This window comes from Etheostoma spectabile, chromosome 13 (assembly GCF_008692095.1).
Source record: "Etheostoma spectabile isolate EspeVRDwgs_2016 chromosome 13, UIUC_Espe_1.0, whole genome shotgun sequence".
Taxonomy (NCBI): domain Eukaryota; kingdom Metazoa; phylum Chordata; class Actinopteri; order Perciformes; family Percidae; genus Etheostoma; species Etheostoma spectabile.
The window spans coordinates 5,230,638-5,251,496 of record NC_045745.1 but is presented as its reverse complement, the minus strand read 5'-3'; the positions used below and the strand labels follow the sequence as shown (position 1 = coordinate 5,251,496).

General features: G+C 41.7%; 3 protein-coding genes across 6 annotated transcripts in view; all 3 read left to right on the top strand.

Annotated features, from left to right (window-relative positions):
* The window catches only part of dhx33 (DEAH (Asp-Glu-Ala-His) box polypeptide 33), a 10,164-nt gene extending 8,202 nt beyond the window's left edge, over window positions 1–1,962 (top strand). The window contains exon 12 of the mRNA XM_032533690.1: window positions 181–1,962. Coding sequence (XP_032389581.1) covers window positions 181–489 — 309 coding nt within the window. The 3' untranslated portion in view covers window positions 490–1,962. The remainder of the gene's footprint in view (window positions 1–180) is intronic.
* Window positions 1,963–3,475: 1,513 nt separating this feature from the next.
* Window positions 3,476–9,413, top strand: c1qbp (complement component 1, q subcomponent binding protein). The gene is made up of 6 exons (XM_032533691.1): window positions 3,476–3,874; window positions 5,110–5,260; window positions 5,997–6,087; window positions 6,245–6,340; window positions 6,470–6,595; window positions 8,637–9,413. The coding sequence occupies exons 1-6, from the start codon at window positions 3,622–3,624 to the stop codon at window positions 8,784–8,786; spliced, it is 867 nt and encodes a 288-aa protein (XP_032389582.1). The 5' UTR covers window positions 3,476–3,621; the 3' UTR covers window positions 8,787–9,413.
* An 870-nt stretch (window positions 9,414–10,283) lies between these two features.
* mlxipl (MLX interacting protein like) overlaps window positions 10,284–20,859 on the top strand; it is a 28,226-nt gene continuing 17,650 nt past the window's right edge. For 2 of the 4 annotated variants that reach the window (XM_032532688.1, XM_032532687.1), the window contains exons 1-6: window positions 10,286–10,839; window positions 13,178–13,284; window positions 13,486–13,568; window positions 14,529–14,618; window positions 15,544–15,585; window positions 20,479–20,653. In XM_032532688.1, coding sequence (XP_032388579.1) covers window positions 10,514–10,839; window positions 13,178–13,284; window positions 13,486–13,568; window positions 14,529–14,618; window positions 15,544–15,585; window positions 20,479–20,653 — 823 coding nt within the window. In that variant the 5' untranslated portion in view covers window positions 10,286–10,513. Of the gene's footprint in view, window positions 10,840–13,177; window positions 13,285–13,485; window positions 13,569–14,528; window positions 14,619–15,543; window positions 15,586–20,478; window positions 20,654–20,859 lie in introns of all 4 variants that reach the window. The other 2 variants (XR_004334538.1, XM_032532689.1) reach the window with 2 other exon arrangements.

Genomic DNA, 20,859 nt, shown 5'->3' with positions numbered 1-20,859 from the left:
GTTTCACATCTTTTGCAACTATAAAACTAAGTCATAATATGCCTATAAATAGACTATAAACATTTTTGTGGATGGTATTATCTCATTCCATCAGGAGGATGTTTTACGTGATGCAGTGACATTATTTATTGTGTAATAGACGTCTGCAGCTAACGTCCCGTTGTGCTTATCGTTTACCAGCTGAATTTGAAGCTGGAGTCGTGTGGGGCGGACACGGGGAACGTCCGCCGCTGCCTTGCCCACGGGATGTTCGTCAACGCTGCGGAGCTGCAACCCGACGGCAGCTACTTAGCCCTGGACACCCACCAGCCCGTGGCCATCCACCCCTCCTCCGTCCTGTTCCAGGGAAAGCCCGCATACGTGGTGTTCAACGAGCTGCTGCACACCTCCCGCTGCTACATGAGGGACCTGTGCTTGGTGGATGCCGACTGGCTGCTGGATGCAGCGCCAGAGTACTTTGGCCGTAAACTCCACCCCAGCAAGAGCTAACCAATAGAGAAACAGGACTGGGGTACATCTCTGTGAGGACACCTTCCTCGAATCACCCACTGACGATAACACTGGAAGATGTAGTTTCTTCACAAAGATGAATTAGGGATGAAGACACGTATTGAACCTTTTCTGTGTAGTAACCCTGTCTGGATTTCACTACCTCCCAGTTGACAAGCATTTAGCATGTGTCACTGCAGCAGAAATCTGCATATTGAGGCCTCACAACTTTGACCTCCTGTAAGACTTTAATTCAGATTTTATAAATTGTGTTTCTTCTGCCTGGTAGTAGTTCCTCTTGCCATTTGGCCACCAGGAAGAAAGAGTCTTTTTGAAGTGTCTTGCATCAATTTTTTCAACATTTGCATGCGTTTAAACAACACAGATAACCTCACAGGAGCAGTTCTTCAATAAGCATCGTCTGATATGATTTTATTTTGATATGTTCGTTATTTCTGAAAACAAAAAAACATATCAAATATGCTGAAATGCTACTCTTCATATGTTAATCCCACAGGATATTGTACTCAACTGTTACGCCACCTACCCAACCTAAATAAGAAATGTATAGTAGACCGGTATGGGTCTTTTCAGTGGGTTTTTGAATAAGAATGACGGGTTAACAGTTTTTGAAATGTTAGCTTCTCAGAAGCTAAGTAAAGCAATTCTGTCTTAAGCTTTCCCACCATGTAGTCTGGGGTTTAAACAAAGTGGTCTTAAAGGGTTTTTTTTTATATGCAAGGGCGGTAGATTTTTCAAATCCGAGGTTAGGTAAACACAAGAAAATATGAAAATCACCAAGTTTGGAGTTAGAATAGGAGGTTTTTACATGTCACAGTGACATGACTTGGCTTTTATAATGCCTCTACATGCAGCACTTGTCTTGTCAACCTGTGCATGCCTTTTCTCACATGTCCAATATGATTGTATCAGCAGCTCCCCCAAATACATGCACATCAGGAGAAGTAGCATGCCTTATTCTCCAGGTTCTACTCTTTGCTGTTGTATGTTACTCAGCCCCCCCCCCCCACAGACGTATGCTGACAACATGGATGCAATGCATGGAGATTCTAGCTAACGATCTGATCCCTCAGGTCTTTCTTACTTTGTATGTAAATCCCACCACGTTTAGGAATAGGATGGATTCTCTGCTTTTTTTTTTATTTTTACACTGGACTCAGGATTCTACATTACATACTGTTACCTGAATAAAGTACATAAACTATTTGTAACTATTAAAAATACATCAAATGCATTCGAGGTAGAGAATTCTCAGACCATGCTCTAACGAGGTCGTGTGGGGTTTTTTTAGTCACAAAGGAAAAGTAGACCATTTAGGATCTGCATGTTATAAAGTTTGTAAGACCAAATGCACGCCTTTGATGAGTTTATTTTAAGTATACCTAATATGACTTGTTACATAAAAACTATTGGTATAATTTCTAATAAAAATGGAGTCACTGTCCAGCAGAACAGTCTACATGTAGTGAGTAAAGATTCAGAGGAACAGGGGGATTTTTCACTCTTTGGCTTTGACACAGTTATGGTCCCATGGTCCATATCTGTGAGTACCATATCAGGTCTAAAAACATTCAAAATTTGTGTTACAGAAACATAATTCACTACTAATTCCAGCCATTGACATTTAGTCATATTATATTTGCACATTTCCAAGTTATCTAAAATCGGATGAACTGACAAATGATCCTTTTGTCTGGTGCGTTGATGAATTGAACGGAGCATTGGCATGTATTTACAACTTTGTAATATGATCAGATGACAGGACATTTATTTCACTGATTTGTTTTATTAGGACATTTGAAGTGTTGCTGTTGGAAAACAGCTCCATCTTCTGGCAGCAGGGCTTCACGGCTACATGATGCAACTCATCATTACCTTGAGAAAATCCAGACTGATGCAACCCCTTCCCCCAGGACGCCCATGTCCTGTAGCCAGGCACTCATTTTATGTCATGGACTTCGATTTAATGGCACAGCTGATCTCATGGGTTAAAAATCATTCTAAAATGTGTTTAATGATATGGGACCGCCTATTCTTGTTGTAATGATGCTGACCTTACTTATATTTTTGTGTCCTGTCATCTCCCAAACTTTTTCACATGAAGGACTGCTAAACTGATGTGACAAATGAGACCAAGGACCCCCATTGATAAGATTTTGTCCCAGGTCCCCCATCTGACAGGATTTTTGCTTTTAGATGTGTTATTACAGAAACCCATGATCATCAACATCCATTCAGAAATCATAAAAGGGTTTATTACCAAAGTAACTTGGTGCCTACACAAACAAACATATATTTTTGGGATTTTCTGCCTTCAATGGTGAGAAAGGGGGAAGACATGCAAGAAATCATCCCAGGTCAGACTCAAACCCCGGACCTCTGCATCAAGGCATAAGCCTCAAAGTATATGTGCACCTGCACTAACCACTGAGCCACCTAATACGAACATATGTAACATTAATATCAAATAAACAATAAATACAGAACCAAATATATACTAAACAGCTGTTTATCATAAGAAAAAGGAGGCTGATTGGATTGAGTGCAGTGGATTCTGTCTTGTCATGGATGGAATTATAGTAATAATAATGTATTTCCCTTTTGCTGGGGAACCCCTTCAACCCCTGCTCTAGTAGACATGCTGCATTTACTTTCTATGATAAGGAGAGGTCTCATAATACATTGATGGGAGCGACAGATGTAAATCAGGTGACCTTCTTTATCAAGCCACAGGGGGCGCTGTAGGATAGCTTGGGACCATAGACTGCATGATGGTTGCTATCAATTGTGCATGTGACGTCATCACCTGGCTGTAACTTTAAGAAGAATAGCACATTTTCTTTATTATATTACATTATGCTACTTATTTTAAATAGCGGTGGTCGTATTTAAAATGTTCTAAGAACATTTTTGTTTTATTTGCTGCGTCGTTTTGAACGTAGTATTTCCGGTGTAAAGGTCAGAGTGTGATAGCTACGATAGGTCAGGGTGCCCTTCCGCACGTGTTTGCTGTAAGCTTCCAGAAGCGTCAGTAACGGGTAGTTAGCCGGTTGTCGTGCTCTGTCAAACTAATTTATTTGTCGTTACACGTCTTCATATTTTCATACAGTCATGCTAAAGTCGGTTGTCCGCGCGGTGGGAGCCGCGGTTCGCCTTTCTTCGGCCACCACGTCCACAGCCAGGGCTCTGCCGCTCAGCTGCCCGACACTGCGCTCTCCGAGTTCGGCAACAACTCGGCCCTTCACCCGCTCCCTCTGGATGCTGAACAACAACGGAGCCTCGTCAGGATACAGGCCCAAACTGTTTAGTTCCAAAATGTTGAATCCCTCGGTATCGTGTGGATGTGGAGGACTGCACACAGAAGGTAAGTGAGATAAAGACGTTACAGCTTGCTTCGTATCAGGCAATATTAACCTGAGAGAAACACGTAGCTCTGTGTAACGTTAGAGAAGACATTACGCCAAAACAGCGCTTATTTAACCGAGAGTTTATCATTTCTAAAGCTACTTAACCCCTTGAACGCAACACTTCAGCCTGCCAGAAACGTTAAGTCAGCACGCGCTTTTACGAACCACACAATTAATTTAAACAGTTAATGTAGCATTCACCTCGAGAGATAGCTATGTGCAGCTGTCACCCCAGAACAGTGGTAACGTTAACACGAGAGCTGTCGAAATAAAAAATAATAATTAAAAACGCAAAGGTGTCTTATTGTCAGTGGCACGTGTGAAATAGCACGAGTATTCAGGTGGAGGTTAGAAGGTCGTTCGCAGGAAGATGAATGAGAAGTGATGTGAAGCACGTCCATCTTTTTATTAACAATAATTAGTGTTTGAACCTTCATACATATCGCTGGCTCTGATAGTTTATAATAATTGTGGTGTATTGGTACTTCTGGACGACGTTACAGTTTACACTTGAATATGGTTTCTATAAGAACCGAATATAAAAATATATATATAACACACGATACAAGTGGTATATTAAATGATTTGCATTAAGCACTTTCTTTACATACTTATTAAAATATTATTTGGCACACACAACCTCCTATACAGCCAGCAAGAAAAGCCTGCAACAAAAACTACAAAACTAAAGAGCCAGCATCCCATTTTAGGCCTGGCCACTCCAAGTTGTATCTGATTGGCTCATGACCTTCTAATACACATGCTGTCCAATCAAACTTAGGGGGTTGGACTATGTCAACTGCAATTACACAGTAAAGCTATTTAACATATCAAACTGTGTTAATTGTCAGCCTGTGCATATCCTGTTGAATCTACAATTGCCAAAATGAATGAATTCTAAAGTGTAGTAGCATTGTGTGTACTGTGTGGTAGCGACCCATGATGGGACACTGGCACACGCTAATATCAAGAATCACAATGTAAAGTTATGCAGTAAAGTTGTCAAAGGGAAGTAAATGCTCTTGGGATGACCTTGTCAAACCAAGAGCATCAATCAAGCCGTGTTGTAGGCATTAGAAACCAGTTAACCAGGCTAATTGCGTTGCAGTCGCCGCAGGATAAGAAAGATTGAATTTGACCACTACACACATTTTGTCACAATTGTATAAGATTGTTATACCTTTTTCAACAGGTGACAAAGCGTTTGGCGATTTCCTGTCTGATGAAATCAAAGAGGAGAGGAAGATCCAGAAAAGCAAAGTCCTTCCTAAGATGTCTGGAGGATGGGAACTGGAGATGAACGGCACAGAGGCTAAACTCACGAGGAGTGTTGCTGGAGAAAAGTAAGGCCGGCGTACAGGGTGATCATCCAGTCTTTGTTGACGCATGGACACACTAATGAGCTCTGGTTCAGTTCCATGTTATTTACAGTGTCAAATCACAACAGGAGATATCTCAGGACACTTTATAGATATAGGTCTACCCAACACTATAATTTACAAAGACCCAAACATTGCCTCAAGAGCAAGCTTTTTTAAATTCAAGCTTTATTTCTCCAGGTAAGTTGATTGAGAACAAATTGTCATTTGCAACGACGACCTGTCACATTCACACAGTTCCACATTGTGGACGCTGCCCAGTACAACCACAGTCTGGTCTGCTGCCACTGAGCGGTTAGCTGATTGGCTCCTGACCTTCTAATACACATGCTGTCCAATCAAATTGAGGGGGTTGAACTATGTCAACGGCAAACGTTCTTAAAAAATTGCAATTATACAGTAAAACAATTTAGCGTATCAAACTGTGAGCACCCCAGTGGTGGTAATGAGGGAGGGCCAACTTCCCCACCCAGATTTGATCCTGTCGGTCTGGGGATTGAACAGCCGACCTCCGGTCACAACCTCACTTCTTTAACCTTTAGTCCACCGCTGCCCATTTGGTGCAATAGTGGTGAGGAAAACTCCATTTCTACAGGCAGAAACCTCGGACAGACCCTGGCTCTTGGTAGGCGGCCATCTGCCGCCGCTGCTGGTTGGGACCCAGAGACACTGATACAGATGTTCTCCACTCTTCTTACAGAATCACGGTCACATTCAACGTCAATAACAGCATTCCTCCTAACTTTGAGGAAGAAGCAGAACAGGGACAGCAGAAGTCAGCCGAAGAAGAGGTGAGTTGTTTGTGGTTTAAAAGGTGTCTGTGAAATGAGAGCAGTCATTACTGCACTGCCCTGGATAATTGTCTTAAAAACACCAAATGACTGATTTAAAGCTGTGGAAATTCAAATATAAACAGGGTAATAATTATATCTTGGGTTCTCTTTACAGGCAGATATTGTGTCGACACCCAACTTTGTTGTTGATGTAACAAAACAGGGTGCCAAACATTCCTTGGTGTTTGACTGCCATTTTCCTGAAGACGAGGTGAGCACAGCCTGCATTCATTCACACAGACATTAACTTATGAGACGTAAAATATTGACAGCAGCAGCACGTCTCTGACCTTACACTCTGACAGTTTAATAGAAAAGCTGGATTTGTGACTTTTTATAGATGAGCCATGGTGAAGGAGAAGAGGAAAGCGACATATTTGCCATCCGTGAGGTCAGTTTCCAACCTGAGGGAGACTCCGAGTGGAAGGAGACCAGCTACACACTCAACACAGACTCTCTGGACTGGGTAAGAGTTGGGACAGTCTGTCTTTATTTATAAAGACGCACTGTTACAAAGTGCTTAACATATGGGATAACAACACACTTACAGTAAACAGATTAATAACTTAAAGGGGAACTTTGATATTGATCTATCTGGATCCTATTTTTTTTTCATGTTATAATGTCTAAGTGAATAATGGGGACGGCAATTTTTCAAGTTGGTCCATTTTTGGCGACAGCTGTGCAGCCTGGAGCCACAAAACAAGCTGCAACGTAAGAGTCGTTTTTCAGTCCAAGTGTGCGTACCAATGGGACGTCAAAATGGCGTCTACCTTGCTGGCGCGTCCAGAAGGCGTGCACCGCTCTAATGTTTGAGCGACGCACAACATAGTGGAAACAGGAAGCCTGAACGCAGGTCTCCCTGGTAAACTTCCTGGGTTAAGATGACTTCTTTTATGGTGAATGAAAGGCTCGATCCCACCAAGTAGGTCGTCCAATCAAATCGAAGCATTGACGGCAATGCGGCTGCCAGTTCTCCCTTTGTTTACCGTTTTTTTCTTCTTCTTCTTGTCCGTAGAAATAGCAGTCGGTAGCCTTTGCTCATTTGCGCCACCTCTGTTCAAGAAAAGACCGCAGCTAGTGTCACGACCACCACGCAGGAGTATAAATACTTAGGGCGCTCTCATGACGTCACATTAGTGCACGCCCGCTCGGCTGAGGCTTCTGTAAAACGCCCTTTATCCCATGAAACCCTTGATCTACGTCCACCAAAAGAGCGTTTTTTTTGCCACTGAAAGGCTCCCGGTTGGTATTATTACGACTGCCTGGATTCCACCAGCCACAGATAGGCTGCGTTCCGGCTGCCCCGTGGTTTTGTTCCGTTGTTCACCATACCACAGATTACTTGCAGATTTATGGTTTGGTTATTTTTCCTGGATGTTTGTGCTTCTGCCATTACATTAAGTAGTCTACATAGTTAAATGGGTTTTCCATTATCTCCAGTTATGAAGGAAACGGACCAAAGGTTTGTGGCTGTTTTTTAGTTGTTAAATTTAGTAGGAGTCTGCACACAGGGTTTATTTTGAAAATTGATTGGATGCTTTTGCACTTCAACTTCCTGGCCGGCCTGTGCAACGCCCCGCGGCTTATGGGACGCGCTACGTCTCGGCTGGTGGAGGATGGATACCCAATACCGGGTTCGGACAGATATTTAGAAGTGATGTTCGGGCAGGTTTTAAACATGTTTTTAGCCTCTAAACATGCTCACACACATGGCTAGGCACCACTAATTAGTGGTGGGCGATACTGCAAAATTTGGTATCGATCCGATACCAAATACATATAGGGTCCGTATTGCCGATACCGATACCAATACGATACTTTTACTTAAAAAAATACTTTTGTGTAGGGGAGAGCATTTCATTATTTCTGAGGTGAATGAATGATCAATTCTTTAGGCAATTTTTATTAATTTATTGAAGTGCACAAAATCATAGTTATTAGGCACTGTAAATGAACAGCGAGTCGCTGCTCCTCTGCGCGTTGTGTCAGTGAGTCCGTCGACGACCAACACGAATCACAGCAGAGGAGCAGGAGAGGGAGGAGTCACTGACGACACAACAACGAATCACAGCAGAGGACAGGAGGGGGAGGAGGCAATGTGGGCCAAATGTGAAAGCGCGCGTTGCTCGGAAGGTGGAAGACCAACAATATAGTGAACTAGAGGAGAATATCTAAATTTAAAATATCGATTCAATTACAGTTGTATCGATCAATACCATACCAGCGTTGGCATCGATACATCGATATTTATCGATCCGCCCACCCCTACCACTAATGACATTTTGAGCATGTTTAGAGGCTAAAAACACGTTTAAAACTTGCCCTGTTTAAGCGTGTTGGATGCTAACTCTAGCAGGAGGATAGCTCGGTGTAGACAGCACCGATTGGTTTCATTTGTCTCACTACTCAGCACTACAAATTAAGAAAATAAATAACCGCTACATGTTTAAATCAACAAGAATTGTCCTTTAACCGATGCCAACTTGATTGCTGTGGTTTCCCAGGCTCTGTATGACCACCTGATGGACTTCCTGGCTGACCGGGGGATCGACAACACCTTTGCTGATGAGCTGACTGAGCTGAGCACCGCCGTCGAGCATCAAGAGTACATCAAGTTCCTGGAAGACCTCCAAGGCTTCATCAAATGTAACTAATGTTAGATTCAAGCTAAATTTCACTTTTCTTCAATATAAATCCTGGCAAAGTTGGAGGTATGGCATTGCGATAAGATGAAAGTGAACGTTGCAGCACTAATCGGTTTTGATTCATACCTTTCGGCACTCTAAAGAGACGGACGAGTACTTAAGTGTCTGTGACATGGAGCTCTTGTCCCACTACTAGTACTTGGCTGCAAATGTCTTCTTTATTAAAATGTGACTTTATTTTCCTGTAACTTAAATTATATAGTTTAAATCAAATAATGAAGGTCATGACTGTGCAGAAACCACCATCAGAAGAATAATCTCTTGATTGTGGAGGTCCTGTTTCCTCTGCAGGGGCTTGATAAGATCCCGTCAGTATTTGTGAATGTCCAGCTCTCCTAAAGCCAATAAATGGGCACCTTACACAATCAGTCCTCACTTCAACAAAAGTGACAATTTGTCGTTTTAAAGCTGGGGTCTTACTTCTAACTGGCTTAGCGAGGGAGAGGATGCTGACTCCCAGTGATGGGACTCTGTCAGACCAGAGTATCTGAAGTCTGGATTTGAATGGCATACATGTGGATGTCTACAGAGAGAATGGAAGATCCGTGTTCAATAAAACTGTTTCATATTATATCATATATGTTATGTTTTTCTTCATGCCAAGTATATCAAAAAGTTACATCAGCTGTTACTTCTGATTTCACTTATTAGAACACAGCAAAATACTACAAACCCTTCATGGATTTAGCCTTATTTGAGACTAACAGTTTGAACTTCTGGGTTTCAGGACTAAACTGAACTAAGTGTAAGCTAAGGATTAAAAAAATGCTGAATATTTCATACAACCCAACTTTCAGAAATTGGAACTATTCCTTTAAGTCACGCCAGTTCTCTTAACGTTGAATTTGCAACATGTTCTCTGTTAATCTTGGGTAAAAGTAAAAAGGAAAGGGGGGGGGGGGTTAGTAGCATTTTGTAATAAAGATTTAGAAAGACTTCTATTCATCTAAGTAAATGTTGTTGAAGCCTCATATTCCATTAGAAATTGGAATAAATATTTTTACTTTTTTTTTTAACTGGGTTTCTTCACTAGTAAGCACATGAAGAGAGGATATATATATATATATATATATATATATATAAAATTTAAGGAAGGCAGTTTATGCTAAAATTAGAAAATAAGGTAGAAAACAATAAATACACAAAGTACAATGCAAAGACAAGATGAAATGGAATGAGGCTATATAATCACAATTCCTTTAAAAAATATTGCAGTATATCATCCTAGCTAATTCTAGCCTATGTATGTGTATTTACTTTAACATACTATAAGAATTTTTGTTATACTTTACAAAAACATTAAAATATCACACACTAAGTACGAATTCATTTTTTGAGGATTCCATAGTAAAGATATTTTCCTCTTAGGATCGGTCTATTAATAATTACCGTGTTCAGTGATTGGCGGAACGGAGGACTTTACCACCAGAGGAAGTTGACCCAGTGATAGTTCGCTGTTACACAATAGTCCACGCGCAGTGTCCAGAGCTGTGCGGGTGAGGAAGACAGTTGTCTCTCAGCTGACAGATGAGGGGTCTCGGTGCTGTTAGCAAGCGCCACTTCTTTCAGGAGGTATCGGAATATCTGGAGGGGGGGGGAGAGGGGAGGCAGGGGGAGTCAGCTGAGGAGAAAGTTCACCGTTTTGGCGGACACTCGACTCTGAATGTGAACGCACCATGGCGGGCAGAGGGAGAGCGTGTCCCGCCGGGCAGCTCCGGGACTCCTCGGACTCGGACTCGGAGGCTCGGGTGGCAGGTCTCAGGCCGTGCCCCGGCTCCATCCCCTGCACCCAGGTCATCCACAGCGGCCACTTCATGGTGTCGTCCCCCCACAGCGACTCCGCGCCACGCGGGAGGAACAGCGGGGGACCGATGAGATACGACTTCGACACGGTGAACCGGACGTGGTGCCAGACGTACCGGTACGGCCCGCAGAGCTCCGGGAGCCTGAGCATCGACCCCACTCTGACCCGCCTGTTTGACTGCATGTCCCTGGCCTACAGGTGGGTCCCTGTGGTCAAACGTTAGCGACAAGAGGACATCAGTTCCTCTTTTAAATATGCAAATGTACTTTTCTATAATTAGTCTACCTTTTTAATTCCATATTTATCCCTTTTTTTATTTTAGATAACCTTTTCATTTGCAGGAAGACATCTGCTGGAGCTCTTATGCATCATGAAAAAGGGAGAGAAATCTTAGAAGCTAGTCATTTTCCTATTAATAAATAGTAAAAATTAGAGGGATTATAAAGTAATAGTAAATATTGAACCAGCAGGCTGTAATTCATATTTCTTTCCCTCTGCAGGGATCTCTCTGTAGTTCATAATTTACATGTGTTATGATCCACTCATAGTGTACACCAAGAGCTCCACACTGTTAGTGAGGGGTGGGGTTGTAATGGGAGTGTTGGGGGGGGGGTTGCTGTCTCTTGTGCAACCGCCTGGAAAATCTTCACTGAAAAGTGGACTTTGGTTCTAGTTGGCAGGACTGGAGAGGTTGCAGTGGAACTGAGGGGAAAGGAAAGAATAACCTGGAATGATGCCCCTGGCTGTACATAACACCATGTATATTTTAGGTCAAGTCTTCATTATTAGAATTCATTACACACAGACCTTGTGTTCCGAGAGCTATAACATCCAAATGGGTATTTTACTTTGTTCCACCGATATTAGTCAAAGAACAATTAACTAAGTTAATTTAGTTTTTTTTAAATTGATTTAGTTTTTCTGAGCAGAGTGCTTGAGAAATTCTGACTTTAGCCCTGTTTTAACATGTTCTTAAGAGCTGCCATCAACCTTTGGCCTAAAGAAGATGTTTTCCCGACTGTGCCAATTTGGTATTATTATTCTTTATGGTTTGATGATACTTGCACAATAAACCATGAGCCAGGCGTGGTTACCAGTACAATACCACAATACTTCCATTTCCATGTAGGGCTTTCACATTAAGAACATGAAGAAGTCAAAAAATATAAACTGTACTGTGTTTTTGATTGATCACAGTGTCACATGGAAATGATATATAGTATTTTGGTGTAACAAGGAGACGCTGCACGGTATTTATCATTACCCAGACTGGTGTTAATTGGCTCTTCTCCTAATAAGTTTCCAGTAATTTGCTGTCTGGAGCGTGTGACCCGCAGCGTTTTCACTCCTTTTAAAAGCACGGTGAAAATGACTCCCCGGGCTTCCTAGCAACGCCCTGAGCACCTGACATTAGGAGGCCCTCTCTTAGCACTCGGCAGGCTGAGGGACGCTGGGAAACGTGCAAACAGCCTGACAGTGGGCCGGCGAATACGCTGATTGGGGACCATTAGTCCAAATCAGGACACATGTCCAACGGGGGTGAGTCGGTGGGGCTGCTGAACATTTTCCACCGTGTCAACTTCCCTTTGAAGAGTATCTAGTTAGTTATTAACTATTCGATTAATCACTAACTATTTTTGATAATTGATTAGTTGCTTTGAGTCAAGAAACTACAAATTCTCTTATTCCAGCTTGTTCAATGTGAATATTTTCTGGTTTCTTCACTCCTCTGGGACAGCAGACGGAATGTCTTTGAGTTGTGGACACAAGGAGACATTTGAGGACGTTATTTTACGCTTTGGGAAACACTGATTGACAAATTTTTTCACAAACCATTTTGTGACGTTTATAGACCAAACATATCACTTTATCAAGAAATCAACCTCCAGATGTATCGACAGTGTAAATGTAGTCGTTAGCTGCAGCTCTGATCTTCACTTCACTTTGTTTTTGTTGCTTTGTTGCTCATAGAAACAGACACATTTTTATAATAATTGGCTATATTACATTGTTATTGAAGGATATTGATGTTACCCTTGAAATCATTAGCCAAGGAATTCCAGTTTCACACCACATAATGAAATACACATTTGCTTTAAAGTTGTTCGTGCATACTGATATTTCAGATTATCTATGATGCTCATTTTTCTGAACTAAAAACATTTTTTTGTGTGCGTATTTTCTGGTGAATACTCTGCTTTTTGCCTTAAACATCGCCAGCAAAGTCTTTGGGTTTCAGGAATCCTGATTTGATAAACATTGGTGCATCGGCGTGTACTCTGTAATCCATTTATGTAATATTCATACTGCTTTATTCTGTAAAATGAACAACGGCTCTATGTTAGATGCGGGTATGCCCCCCCCCCCCCCCCCCCCCCCCCCCCCCCCCCCCCCCCCCTCCAATTCTCTAGTATCTCAGTCATTTATCTCAGTGAACCAGTCATGTCTGTCTCTCTTTCATTAGTTCATTGAGCAGCAGCCTTTTTTCATACCCAAGTTGTGTCATTTTTACATTGATCGTGTGTTCTGTTTGCAGTGGTAAGATCGTCTCTCCCAAGTGGAAGTCTTTTAAGGGGCTGCGGCTGCTGTGGAGGGACAAGATCCGTCTGAACAATGCGATCTGGAGAGCCTGGTTCATCCAGTGTGAGTCCACCACTCTTCACCTCCTCTCCTCTCCGCCGTCTGTTAATGAATTTACTTTAGCTTTGAATGCAATAGACCTTGTTAAGCGAAGAGCGACTAAGCGACTGAGCATAAATGAGGAGTTAGACATGAAGACATCATAGTAAATAAAATCCATATGTTTTCCTGTTGACGTCGTTGCTCTGTGTCTGCTGTGTTTAGATGTGGAGAAGAGGAAGAACCCAGTGTGTGGCTTCGTCACCCCGCTGGAGGGCTCGGAGGCCGATGCACATCGAAAGCCTGAAGTGAGTGATTTGGGTTACAGGGGAATGCGTTTTTTATTTTAAACCAAATCGAGCTGTTGACGCACAAGTTGGCTTCTTTTTTCATTGACACAGGTACCGAATTGTGTTACTTTTTAGGCACTGAGCGAATTTTCTCCTTATTACCGAGTATCAAAAAATGCCTCGTCCTTCAAAATCTGAATTTCAATACCCAAGGAGCAAATCTCATCATCGTCAGTGAGCCAATAAGCATGCAACGTGCAGATACCCACACTCCTTATATTTCTTCTATTTTTATATTTTTACTCTGATTTATATACTTCTCTATATACCGCTATCTTTATTTCTATTCATTTTGCCCTTTGTGCAATATGTGCAACTATAACAGAATTTCTCTTCAAGCATTAATAAAGTATTTCTTTTAAAGATTATTTATGGGCTTTTCTGCCTTTCATTTTTATAGGACAGTTAAGTGAGATAGGGGGAAGACATGTAGGAAATCATCACAGATTGGATTCAAACCCTGGACCTCTGAGTTGAGGCATAAACCTCTCAGTACATGTGCGCCCGCTTTACCATTGATCCACCCTGGCCACCAATAAAGCATTTCTTATTCTGATTCTGATAATGTCTGTGATTGGCTGTCACACGATACACGTCGTAGAGACACACAAGGAAAAACTCTACGCTACACACAGAGAAGGAACTCGCGTAGTAGGAGCTGAAAAATAATGAAAAAGATTTGTAACGTGATTTCTTTTTGTTAAAATGGATTTTCATTCAGGAATTGGTATGGAAGTCAAGGCTTTGCTATCGGTAATGGTATCCAACATATTTGAATGATACCCCGCCCTATTGGCACATTATTTCAAATACCGTTAATAAAACATTCATATTTAGACTGCTGAGTTTTGAGTACTGATGAGTGATGAGGATGGGCGTGAAAGTCTCCTCCTTGGTGTTTCTGCATCATGTCAACAGGCGATTGTCTTAGAGGGCAGCTACTGGAAGAGAAGGATCGAGGTGGTGATCAAGGAGTATCACAAGTGGAGGATTTACTACAAGAAGAGGGTGAGAACTCATTCTTTACAGAACACATATTTCATCTTTTGTATACGATTTTGCCGTTTTAGCGGCATGTTGGTCTGGAGGTCGGAGCAGATTGAAATATCTCAACAAGTTGGTCTACATTAGAGAGACATTCCTGGTGCCCAGAGGATGAATCCCACTTTAGAGACTCCCTGACCTTTTTTTTTAGCTCGATCCATATGCAGGTTCATCTTTTTCTGGAATCTTTCCCCTTATGAGGTCATAAGGTATTAGGGGATCACTAAGGTCTATATAAAAGAGACTTCAGATACAGTATTAGGGACCACTAAGGTCTTATAAAAGAGACTTCAGATACAGTATTAGTGACCACTAAGTCTATATAAAGAGACTTCAGATAGTATTAGGGACCACTAAGGTCTAATAAAAGAACTTCAGATCCAGTATTAGGACCACTAAGGTCTATATAAAGAGACTTCATATACAGTATTAGGGGACCACTAAGGTCTTATAAAGAGACTTCATATACGTATTAGGGACCACTAGGTCTATATAAAGAGCTTCTATCAGTATTGGGACCACTAAGGTCTATATAAGAGACTTCAGAACTATTTAGGGACCACTAAGGTCTATATAAACAGAGCTTCAGATACCTATAGGACTACTAAGGTCTATATTTTTTATTTATTTTATAATTTTGATTTATACTGTTTATTTATCCCCAGTGGGGAAATTTCAATTACAAGTCTATATAAAAAAGCACCATGTCATGGGACCTTTAACAAACATTTGGTACCAACATTCATGTTTACCTCATGATCAATTGTTCATAATATGTTTTTAAGATGCTAACATGCTAAACCAAGGTGGTAAATAGTGTACCTGCCGCTAGCATGGCTGTGGAATCTTGTGACACAAACAAACTACACCCTGTTCTTTACTTTTGCAGCTTCAGAAGAAGAAGGATGATATTCTATCAATGCTACAAGAGGTATGACAAAATCCTGCTTTAATGTTATTCTATCTCTTTCTATGTGTTTTGGAATAACACTAATGTAGACAACCATTTATGCCTTGAAAACTGAAGTTGGCTGATTGACCCAGGTGGCCGTGTGCATTTTTGCTGACTTGCTAGCATTGTTGACGTTTGCATGCAGTTGCATCTTAACATATGAGCATCAGAGTCCTCCATGTAGCTGTTTGTAGCACTTGGATTTGGCCTTCCTTGGTTTGACTAGAAATGAAAAGGGAGGATGATTTAAAAAAAAAAAAGAGAGAGAGAGAAACGTGCAAAGCAACTTGCGTCATCGGCCCGGCGTTGGTAGGCAATCGACACAAGTGAAACAGCTACATCATTTAATCAAATGTGACCTACTTCCCGCAACGCTTTGTAAAAGTTGTGGAGCGGAGGGGCAGCGGGTGTGACTTCACTGTGGCACAGACACACAAAAGATCCGGAGGAAAACAGGAGAAGTAGGAGGACGGCGTTAATGACAGTATTCACATGAGAATGTAATATGCCATATGCCTTTGTCCCGATTTGATTCTGTCACGATACATGGGGGCCGATTTGATTTGTGTTGCGATTATCATTTATTGCGATTCAATAGTATTGCTATTTTCTTTTTCTTCTTTAACAAAAACAATAGTTGAATCACACACTTCTAGAGACAGTATATCATGAGACATTTCTAAAAAACGATTGTTTCCTCAAAAGAATGCACATCACATGTCAGTCAGTCTGATATTTATGAAAAACATATTGGATTTTCAGCATTTTCTGCTTTTGCTCTGTTTGGCTGGAAACGGATATGATATAGCTACCATGGGTATAAATAGATCATATTTAGGTGAAAATAGATTAAAAATAATGATTCTGAGGAAAAGAATCAAATTTCAAAATGGGTACAAAAGAAAGCACGACCCGTATGATTTTCAATCCCCCACCCCCCCCCCCCACCACCCTCTGCTCACCCACCATTGCCTCTTCCACCTTGGGCATCATCATCCTTTCATTTCATTTCATATATTTATTATACAGGAAAGTTAGAAAAAGTGACATAACATTACAATATCAAAACGGGCCTGACTCAGTTTAAAAACTGGTTTTCAGCAGGTTCCTGTTCTGCAGAAACCTAAAACATGGGTACAGCGCGTCAAGACAGACATTAATACAAGACATCGATATGGAAAAATAAATGTTGACAACTGAAAACAATACAGTTACATAAGGACAAAGACATTTATACAAGGCATCCGCTGGGCTAGATAAATACGGACAGTGCAAACAAGACTTGGATAATACATAAACAAATTAATGAATGCGTGGAAGTTTAACTGTTAAGAAGGAGCTGTTGGAGCCTTTTTGAAATATGTGATGGATGATAGTGTTCTGGTGTGATACGGAATGTCATTCCAAATCTTAGTATATGTATAAAAAAAAGATTTCTGACCAAAGTTGTTTTTGTATGGGGGAACTGGGTCCTTCTGCCTTTATTCTCTCTCATTTCCCCGTGTCATTGGACGCCCAATATGAACTCAGGCCGGGGGTAATGTGTGACTGGGTGGATGTGTTGTGCGGCACTTCAAACGTCACATATCAGCTCCAAGATGCCAGGTCAAAGAGCACTGAAACCACCTCTTTATGCTCCTGCTTCCCAAAGCCTTATCTGGCCTGTCAGATTACATATCGTGGCTGGGAAGAACAAAACACTGCAGTAAAACCCTGGGGTTGTTTTTTGTAAAGGTAGTGTTTATTTAGTGTATAATTTATAACGGGTTACAGCTCCAACGCCCCAATATAAAATTGAATCAACTATATGAGTTCAGCCTCATATCTATTCTCTTCCCAAAATCTTCAACATTCGGATTTGTGTAGGCCATCATATTCAAGACACAAATGACACACTATTTTAATTTAATTTTAATTTTTAATTTTAATCTGTTTATTAATCCCCAATGGGGAAATTACAATTTACACTCTGTGTCCACACTTGTTAGTAGTCAAACACAGTCTTGAACTACACACACACACACACATGTTCAGGATCTGTACATGCACTAATGGAGAGATGTCAGAGTGAGTGGGCTGCCAGCCGAACCAGCGCCCTGAGCGGGTGGGGGGGTACGGTGCCTTGCTCAACAGCACCTGGCAGTGCCCAGGAGGTGAAGTAAATACTGTCTATTACTGTCTATTATCTACTGCTATACTGTCAGTGTGTGTGTTAAAACTCAATCTGAGGGAAACAAAGTCCTGCCAAGTTACCAAATCAAGTCATGACTAGAGGGGCTTCAGCAGGGGGAGTGGACGGTCCAACCTATGAGAAGTCTTCTTTCATTTAGAATATAAACAAAAGGCGGTGTGACCCTGGGGACCTGAGGGACAAACGGACACACCGCAATATAACAACTCTGGTTGGATTGCCATGGATGGTTTTCTTTTACAGACATTCCCAGTCCCTAGAGGATCAACTGGAATGACTTCCGGGATGCACAGCTTATTCCTCTAGAGCCGTTATCAAGTCCAAATTATGTTTCAAATGTGTTTATTGTGAAAGATTTTCATTCAACAATGAAGTTTGCATGGCATTTATGTTTCTTTAAGAATAGATGGATAGATAGATGGATAGATAGATGGATGGATAGATGGAATGGATGGATAGATAGACTGTGTGCCACGGTGAACAGTGCTGGGATTGAACAGTGCAGTAGATCATAACTAAATATTAACATAATAACCTATAAATTGACTGATTGAATAAGAACAATCTATAACAGGGAATAAGTTCTAAGATGTAACATGTAGATGTTATGACCACAGTCCAGATTGTATCATACCAACAAAAAACAGCAACAGACATCCTAGAAATACTAACAGAAACAGGGGCAGAAATTATACAGATTATATATATATATATAAAAGCCTGACATAGCCTTCACCTAAATCCAAATTTCAAGTGGTGAAATTATAATAATGTCTACTTTATTAAACCCGCAAGGGTAAATTACAATTTACACTCAGAACTACACACATGCACTAAATGGAGAGATGTCAGAGTGTGGTGCACTTGGAAAGGAGCAGGTGGGGGTTCTGTGCCTTGCTCAAGAGGTGAACTAGCATCTCTCCAGCTGCCAGTCCACCACAATATGTGCACACCACAGGGACTTGAACCAACAACCCTCCAGGTCCCCACACAGCTTTCTGAGCTACTACCCCCCCCTGCTGATTCCCATACCGGGAGTAGAACCCGGGCCGCCTGGGTTAAAACCAGGAGTCCTAACCGCCAGACCATATGGGATGACATGCCTTTCACCCTTTGCTGTTAATTTATTAAGTGCTTATTAGCAGCCATAAGCGTGCTAACGCCCAGATGGGGAACCTGGTAAATATTACCTGTTATGTAGCCTTGTTGCAGTAGCATGGCGAGCATTTAGCACAGTCTCGAAGAGTCACTAGTGTAGCCGCATGTGTCCTCACGCTACGCTCTGTGTGTGAAAGGAACAGCTTGACTCGAGACAAAAAGAGGGCAATGTGTTTGCCATAAAAAATGCAATCTCCGTTTATTCAGTTTCATCTAATGTCACTTTTGCACATTATATTTTATTGTATCATTTCTTGAAGATACATGTAATGCAATGTACCACAGGCCTCAGAAAGTACAGATCGGAAGTGATGGACATGCGTATGTGTATTTTATTTCTTTGGCGAGACGGAGGCAGCAGCAGGGGCCCCGAGTCTGGTCTCCCGCACGTGAGTGGGACTGTGGAATCAGGTCAGGGACAAAAGGCTGCTGCTTTTATACTCAACGGTGAGACATCAAAGTAAAGAAAGGAACAAAGCTGACATCATGATAATCTGTACGAGGCTAGTGTTTACGAACAATATGTCAAAACTGCTTTTTCATCATGCACTGTACACACACACACACACACACACACACACACACACACCACCCAAAACAATCTCACCTCATTTCTAGTTGCACACACTTCACACATACTATTCCTCAAAGATGACAAATTGAGAGGTAAATGAATAATTACAAGCTGGGATGTCATGTGCTTGGACGTAATCAAAACGTTTCCGGTCAATCTGGACTTCCCTATAATGGGGGGGGGGGGGGGGGGGGGGGGGGGGGAGACAAGAAGGGTGAAGCATAGCAGCTCAAACAGAGGGAAACGGACCGGTCCTGGAGGTTCATTTTCTGAGTGAGTGGTACTGGGTTTTAAGCAGAGAGCGGGCACGTGGGAAAGTTTGGCGTTGCATGTCTAGACACTAGATGTAAGAGCGGGGGGACTACCTGTTTTTTGGTGTGAGTGGATGTAAATTGTGTCTTAGTGGGTTGGCGTTGTCATATTTTGTGAGGCTAACTTGATTTTGTCCATGACTAACAACTTATTGGAGGCGTATCTAACTGTATTGTATAGCTTTAGCTTGTGTTTACGTGCATTTCTCAGTGTATCAAACCAAAAGCTGGACAGAAGCAAACTGCATCAGTGCATTAATCATTTGATTTGATTTTTGATTTATTTTATTTTCACTAAAAAAACATTAAGACAGTATTATATATCACACAAAAAAAGATGTGATGGATGATTGCCGAAAAAACCCTCCAAGGGGCTTAATAAGTGGCAATCTCCATAGAAACAATAACATTTAACAATTTAAAAAACAATTTATGTTATTATGTAAAAAAAAAAAAAAAAAAAATTTAATTAGTATGAAACAACTTAAAATTAGATTTAGAGCATAAACCCAAATGGAAAATTCACACAACTTAGGAGCAACAATTTGTCTCTCTGTTTAAAGAGTCTCTGATGAATAGATCCGGAGAGTTGACTTGTCACTAGAAGATGTTCCTAAGTTTGGGTTTCTCGGCTCCAGGGTCAGATCTGCCAGGCCAAGCTGGAGAAATGGTCCAATCAGATGTACCAGGAGCCCGAGGCTGCGCCGGTGGAGGTCCACATGTTTGACCTGGACTGCCTTCTGTCTGACATCTCCGACACCCTGTTCACCATGACGCAAAAGCCTTGTCCCTGGGCCGGTGACCGGCACGACAGTGAGTAGTCATTCAGAGGGACGCTCAGCTGTCACTTTGCACTGGGGTCAAATCATTAGAAGTGTTGAAAAAATAAGGAGGGGTCACCTGTGGCCTGGGAGCTGCATGACGAGATCGAAACATGTCTTCCTTTGTAGAAATTCCCAAGTGTAATTCCCAGTACATTTGTGTGTCCAAGTGTCTTGACCGGTCATTCTATCTTAGCT

What these genes read in the sequence shown, in the direction of transcription:
- c1qbp (XM_032533691.1), top strand. Translation starts at nt 3,622, where the DNA reads ATGCTAAAGTCGGTTGTCCGCGCGGTGGGAGCCGCGGTTCGCCTTTCT. An exon ending in AGGAGTGTTGCTGGAGAAAA is followed by an intron (nt 5,261 to 5,996) that starts GTAAGGCCGGCG and finishes CTCTTCTTACAG; the next exon opens with AATCACGGTCACATTCAACG. An exon ending in AGAAGTCAGCCGAAGAAGAG is followed by an intron (nt 6,088 to 6,244) that starts GTGAGTTGTTTG and finishes TTCTCTTTACAG; the next exon opens with GCAGATATTGTGTCGACACC.